Genomic DNA, 7,375 nt, shown 5'->3' with positions numbered 1-7,375 from the left:
ACAACACCAAGTCAAGGGTTAAGATCCCCTTACCGGTCATCTTTTTAAAAAAAAAAAATAAGAAAACATAATCTTTATTAATACTGAATATATAGACTAACCACAATATATATGTGTGTATTTTGTAAGTAAAGATATGGGTATGTATACAGATTTTCTTTTTTTTTAACTGATGGGATTGTGTAATCAGAGTTTGAAAACCACAGCTCTAAAAGATACAAGGAACTTTGATATAATAATCTTTTAAAATAGGTTTTATATTATTTCTCAAAGTAGCACTGATGCTCTTTGCCATATTAACTGTTTCATATAATCTATCCCAATTCATTTATGGTAATTAGAAAAATTATTTGAAAAGGACTGGTTTTGGCACTGGTTAGACAGCTGTGGGGGAGTGGAAAGAGCACTGATTTTGGAGTCGCTAAACCTGGGTTTGATTCCTGCCCCTGCCACTTTCTGTCACTTGGAGCAAATTGCAGTCTTTGGGATGCAATTTCTCAATCTGTAAACTGGAGATAATGCCACCAACATACAGTATAGTTGTAAAGATGTAAATGTGATGGGGAATGGCACATAGCAGGTGGTCAGAAATGCTTACTGTGTGTTTTATATGCTTATCTTTTATCAGTATTGTATAGGAAGTTTTTTTCATGTTATTTGAAGTGATTTCAGCTACTTTTTTTATACTGTGATAATTGCCTGTCGTATCACAAATATTTTAAATTGCCTAACAGGAAGTAGGATTTGCAGAGCCAGGCCAAGTTTACTGATGATGTCTGCAATCAGTACCGTTTTTATTATCCCTATTTATCTGACCCTTCCAGTTGAGTTAAATTTAATATTCTCCTGTGGTGTTTATGTATATATGCACACACGTGTATGCAAAAACCTGTTAAAGCAGTTCTGATAATTAAATAACTTGCTTAGATGTGACTGAAAACTTTATTCTTAAATTTCAAAATATGTTTTCATTTTCCAAGAGGAGCTATGATTCTCAAGCATTTTTCAACTTCCTGCCTTTTGTAAAAGAATTACACAATAAATTACCTAGATTTTGCTGTCATGCCCATTTTGCTACCTTATATTAGTAAAATAAAAGATTATATTTGTTCAATTGTGTAAAACCCCTGTTCTCATTACTTCTTTAGTTCTGAATCAGGAAATCGAAGCATTCAGTCTTTCTGAAGATACTTCAGGGCTCTCAGAGGACCGAGTTGTCAGTGTGAGCTTCCGAGTTCTGTACCCAATTGTTATTACCAGTCTGGGAGTGTTCTCTGATGCCAGTGATGTGGGTTTCCAGAGGAACATCACTGTCAAGCTTTATCAGGCAGAACAGGAGGTATGTACTACTTTGTACATAATTCACCTCGTTTTTCTTTTCCAAAAACATCAACTTTTTCTTATGGCATATAATAGATTGGAAGACTAATTCTCTCTCGCTGGGATACTTCCAACTTCCAAGGTTGCGCTGTAACCAACTGAGCTAACTAGCGAGCCACTCTTCCCTTATTGATTGAATACACTGTAGTGTAATAGAGTATAGTGCTGGTTTGGGGAGAGATACCTGTGAATGAATGTGTTACATCTAGAAAAGAAGGAGTTGGACTAGATTAGAAATTCCCAACCTAAAATTCTCTAAAGCCTAAGGAATTTCAAAAGTTGATAATGGAAATAAAAAGTTTGGGTCTCTTAGGATTAAATGAAGTTACTGAGCTTACTCTGTTCCTGATATGTGGGGAAATCTGGTTTGTTCACAGGGTATATCTGAAGGACTGTAGCATGGAATTGTATTTGAAAAGATCTGTGTCTAGGTTTTAAACACCCATATAGCCACCAACTAGATTCTACCATAGTTAACCTTTTGCTGCGTTTGCTTTATCATGTATATATTCGTTCATCAATCTATCTTTTTTTAAATGTATTTCAGAGTTAATTGCAGGCATTGGGATGCTTCAGCCCTAAACACTTCATGCATATCATTAACTAGGCTTTAATATTTTCTTATAGTTTTTTAAATTTACAACAGGGAAACGTGACGTGCACTCAGTTTTTTAAACTGCATAAACATGTGTAACACAAACTCCTATCAAGGTATAAAACATATCACCCTAGAAAGTTTCCTCAGATTCCTTTTCATTCAGTTTCCTTCCCTATCTCCCAGAGGAGACCACTGTTCTGATTTTTTGGTTTATCATAGACTAGTTTTGCCTGTTCTAGGACTTCATATGTAAATGGAAGCATGTAGTAAGTTCTCCGTTGTGTAAGGCTTCTTTCATTCAACGTGATGTTTTTGCTACATATCCATCATGTTGTATGATCAGCGAATTTTTCCTTTTCATTCTTTTAATTACTAAGTAGAATTCCAACAATATGCAGTTTTTATCCATTCTCCTGTTGATGGGCACCTGGAATGTTTCCAGGGTTTTTCTCCTTTATTCTGTTAGTGTGATTAATTATGTTTATCGACTTTGGGATGTTAGACCAATCTCTTCTTCTTGGGATAAAACCCTCTTGGTCACGATATATTATTCTTTTATTTATTGCTGGAAATTGTGTTTCTTATGGACAGCATATAGTTGAGTCTTTCTCTTTTTATCCTTTCTGAGAATCTCTACTTTTTACAGGAAGTGTTTATAACAATTATCAAAGTGGTCAGATTTCAGTTTTTCATTGTGTTGTTTGTTTTTTGTTTGTTCCACCTATGTATTATTCCTCTCTTTCTCTTTTCCTGCCTTATTTTGGATTAATCGAATATTTTTTAGAATTCCACTTTAATTTCTCTATTGTCTTTTTAGCTACAGCTTTTTGTACAATTATTTTTTGTGTGTATAGTAGATGTAAGAATTACAGTGTACATGCAGAACTTTTCAGTCTTCTTACAGTTGCTATTGTACCCCTTCATGTCAAGCATAAGAACCTTGCATCTGTGTAGCTCCATTTACCATCCCTCACCTTTTTTGCCGTACTCGTCTTGTACGTTACTTCTGTGTCTGCTGTAAATCCCACAATACACTGTTATAATTTTTGCTCTAAACAGCTGAACGTATATTAAAGGAATTTAGAGAAAAAATAGTCTTTTATATTTGCCCACATATTTACCACTTCTGGTGTTCTTCATTGCTCTCTGAATATTCAGTGTTCTGCATGATACTACTGTGTGCCTTCAACCCAGATAGCAACCTTTAGTATTTCTTACAGTGCAGGTTTGCTGCTGATGGATTCACTTAGCTTTCTGGTTTGTTTGTTTGTTTTGCTTATTTTCATTTTTCTGAAAATGTTTTTATTTCACCTTTATTCTTTTTTTCTTGTTTTTTCCTATTTTTGTGAGATATTTTCTGAATGTGAAATTCTGGGTTGATTTTTTTTTTTTTTCCCTCAGTATTTCAAAGGTGCATTGCAGTGTTTTCTGGTAGGAAGTCAGCCATCCTTCACATTGTTCCAACGTATTAATCTATATAATATAGTTTCTGTTTGTTTTTTCCTGGCTGCTTTTAAGATTCTCTCTTTATATTTGGTTTTAAACAATTTGGTTTTATTGTACCTTGGTGTTGTTTTTCTTTGTGTCTGTTCTGCTCAGGGTTTGCACAATTTCTCCAATCTGTAAATTTGTGTTTTTTGCCAAAATTGGAAAATTTTTAGCTATTTCTTCAAAACCTTTTCCAGCCCACCATTCTCTCTATTCCACCTGGGATTCCAATTACATGTATGTTAGATCTTTTAGAATTGACTCATAGACCATGAGACTGTGTTCATTTTTTTCAGTGTTTTTCTGTCTTTTTCAGATTTGGATAATTTCTGTTCATCTGTATTCCAGTTCACTGACTCTTCTGTCATCTCAGATCTGCATTTAAGCCTGTCCAATGAATTTTTTAGTTTAAATTTATTTTAGGTAGTGTACATTTTAATTCTTTAATTTCCATTTTAATTCCTTTTTTATGGTTTCTGTTTCTCTAAGATTTCCTATGTTTTCATTCATTTTGGGCATATTTTTCTCTACAGCCTTGGCCGTAGTTATAACACCTTTAAAAACCTTGTCTGTTTATAGTAAATTTGGATTTTATCCTAGATATTGTGAGTAATTCATTGCAGGAACTCTGAATCTTATTATACTCCTCAAAGAATATTTTTTTTGTTTTAACAGCAATTAAATTGGCTAGACACAGATTCTAAACTCTGTCTCCCTTGCAATGGGCAGCAGCTAAAATCTTTATTTAGTTATTTTGGCCTTAGGTGGGCTGTTTGGGTTCTGCCTTGAATGTGTATTTCACATTCAAGGCAGCCATAGATTTGGGCAGAGTTTATATGCTGATTCCAGCCATTGTGATTACAGTGAGAAGAGCTGTATCATGTTACTGAACTATAATAGTTCATATATTATTCTGTTAAAAGATTTCGTTGATACTAAATGAAGCTCAAATAGGTGACTGAAATAGCAATACTGTGAATTGCACTATTATCCTTTTCTAAAAATTAGGATCAATCTTGAATTTTCTGATGTACTTAATGGTTTAATTGTCAGTCTTTTTTTTAACTATAATGTTTGAGTTTAAATCAAGTAATTTGGTTCAGATGTACAATTTTTTTTTTTTGGCTTTTTTTTTTTTTTTTTGTGACTGGTAAGGGGATCGCAACCCTTGGCTTGGTGTCGCCCGCACCAGTGAGCGCACCGGCCATCCCCATATAGGATCCAAACCCGCGGCAGGAGCGTCGCTGCGCTCCCAGTGCCGCACTCTCCCGAGTGTGCCACGGGGCCGGCCCCAGATGTACAATATTTTGATCGTGTTGATTTAACATTTTGTTACCATACTTTTAGCCAGGAAAGAGTTATAATATTTGTCCTCAAGGAAGGACTAGTCTAAGGTAGACACTAATGGGTTCATGGGTAGTCACAATGCGAAAAATATTTTCACTGCATTGCTAAAACTGGTGTTCATGAAAGACACAGATATAATCCATTGAAACATTCTTAATTTTGATCTTCCGCATGGTCTTAGTAGCTTTCACAGAAGCTTCCCTATGGTAAGTAGGTATGTGAGAATAGGAGGGCACTTTAGTACTCGCTTTGGCAGCACATACACTAAAATTGCAATGACACACAGGAGATTAGCTTGGCCCCTGTGCAAGGGGGACACGCAAGTTTGTGATGTGTTCCATATTTTTAATTCTGCCATTTGCAACAACATGGATGAGATTAGAGAAAATTATGTCAAGTGGAATAAGCCACGCATGGAAAGAGAAATACCACATATTCTCACTCATGTGTGAAAGCTAAAAAAGTTGATCTCTTAGGAGTGTAGAATAGTGGTGACAACAGATTAGTGGTGGGAAGGGGGAGGAGGTTCGGAGAGGGTGGTCAATGGATACAGAATTGTAGCACTCCCTACAGAGTGTTATAGAAGGTCTAGTGTTTTGTAACATTCTGTAGGGAGATTACAGTCAACAACAAATTATTGTATAACTTGAAGTAGCTAGCAGAGAGGATTTTGTGGGGGGTTTTTTTGTTTGTTTTTTAATTGAAACATCGATTGTACATATATGAGGGGTACAGCATTAAATATCAATACCTGTGTGCAATACATGATTCTCAAATCAGTATAATTACTATATCATTATACAATGTAATTATTTTTTATGACTCTTTACCAATTTTTTGCTAACCTCCCCTCCCCCTCCTGCTTTCCCACTCCTGATGGCCTCAGGAGTAGAGAGGATTTTGAATGTTCCCAACACAAAGAAGTGACAAATGTCTGAGTTCATGGATATGCTAGTTAACCTGATATAATCATTGCACACTGTATAAATGTACCCAAACATCACATTGTACTCCATAAATATATACAGTTATCATGGGTCAATTAAGAAAAAAGAAACAGAGGATAAATTTCAGAGGCAGAAGTTGATTAGAGGGTACCAGAAACAGGGAAGGAATAAAGGGAAGTTCTTGCTTAATGGCTACAGAGCTTTATGTTTAGGATGATGAAAAGTTTTGGAAATAGAGGTAGGTGATGGTCACACAGCATTGTGAATGTGACTAATTCCACAGAATGTATGTTTAAAAATAGTCACAATGGCAAATCTTATGTTATATGTAATTTATTACAGTAAAAAAAAATATGAGGAGTCTTCAAAAAGTTCATGGGAAAATTCATATTTATCTTTTAATTCTATTTTTCCACGAACTTTTGAAGTACTCTTGTAGGCATAAGACTAAGGAAATGTTCTTGCTTAAAAGAAATGGGAAGGCCCAAAGAAAACAATAGACATAATGAGAATCACTCCTTTTTTATATTTTCTTCTTTGTTGTGTTTGTATTTTCTTCTGAAGCTTCTTTCTGAAGGGGTATTCCTGAGTGTTTTCATTCCTTGTAGAAATCTGTGCTCTTTCCATTCATACTAAACCCTTTGTGGAGGAGTTTTAATGCTGCAATATTTTGACTTAATTTAACAACACCTCTCACTTCCCTTAAAGCTTTTCATTTCAAGGTAGGGTGTTTTTTAAGGTTATGTGGATTTTGTTTATTATTTGAGAACTTTATGACAACTTTGATTATCTTAAGAATCTTTATTTAATAACCATGATTGCACGAGATGACCCACATGATGCCAAAACCACAGTAGAACAATGTTAGTAACCATGTTGGGGCCATTGTGGGTTTAGCTGAACAAAATGCGAGGTGTTTGAAAACTTGTTGTGTATGTGATGTATAACATGAAGGTTTTTTCTTTTTTTCTTGCTTTTTTGTGTTTTTCCCCCCAATTTGTAGGAGGCCCTTTTCATCGCTCGCTTTAGTCCTCCCAGCTGTGGTGTGCAGGTGAACAAGCTCTGGTACAAGCCTGTGGAACAGTTCATCTTGCCAGAGGTACAGGGTGCAATGAAAAGACTATCGTACCATGCAGTCCTTCATAGGAGTTGGTACGTGCTTTCAGAGACAGCACTTGGTGGTTTATTGTCCCAGGGCAGCTCTCCAGAGTGGGGGATGATGATACCAGCTTTGGGTGTACTAAAACATAGTGCTCTGCATACACTCCTCCAGAGAACTTTGTGATGCCTCAGGGGTTCCAAAACCACACTTTTTGAAAAGCACTGCATATTGCCATAGTTTATTTAGTAGAGAACTGCACAACTGTTTTAGTGACAAAGAATTGTGTTAGGTACTGATAGAAAGACTCGGACACAGATACCATTTGGGTAAGTTAAATAGTTTACTTATCTAAAGAATGAAAAAAAAAAATCACTGCAAACAGAATAATGGCAGAGAGATGGGCCACATTTCCAAATTAAATAAAACTTGTCCAAAGGATGAACAATTGTGGATGGTGACTGAAAACATACCTGTTACCTCTGGTTCTCTCTAGATGCAGCCTTTAATAGACAT

General features: G+C 35.5%; 1 protein-coding gene across 1 annotated transcript in view; it reads left to right on the top strand.

The window, feature by feature from the left end:
* The window catches only part of LOC103610581 (UDP-GalNAc:beta-1,3-N-acetylgalactosaminyltransferase 2-like), a 25,423-nt gene extending 18,338 nt beyond the window's left edge, over positions 1 to 7,085 (top strand). The window contains exons 5-6 of the mRNA XM_008594724.1: positions 1,149 to 1,339; positions 6,764 to 7,085. Coding sequence (XP_008592946.1) covers positions 1,149 to 1,339; positions 6,764 to 7,045 — 473 coding nt within the window. The 3' untranslated portion in view covers positions 7,046 to 7,085. The remainder of the gene's footprint in view (positions 1 to 1,148; positions 1,340 to 6,763) is intronic.
* Positions 7,086 to 7,375: the final 290 nt, after the last annotated feature.

The sequence above is a fragment of the Galeopterus variegatus genome, unplaced genomic scaffold (genome assembly GCF_000696425.1).
Source record: "Galeopterus variegatus unplaced genomic scaffold, G_variegatus-3.0.2 Scaffold11331, whole genome shotgun sequence".
Lineage (NCBI taxonomy): Eukaryota > Metazoa > Chordata > Mammalia > Dermoptera > Cynocephalidae > Galeopterus > Galeopterus variegatus.
This window is presented reverse-complemented; position numbering and strand designations above follow the sequence as displayed.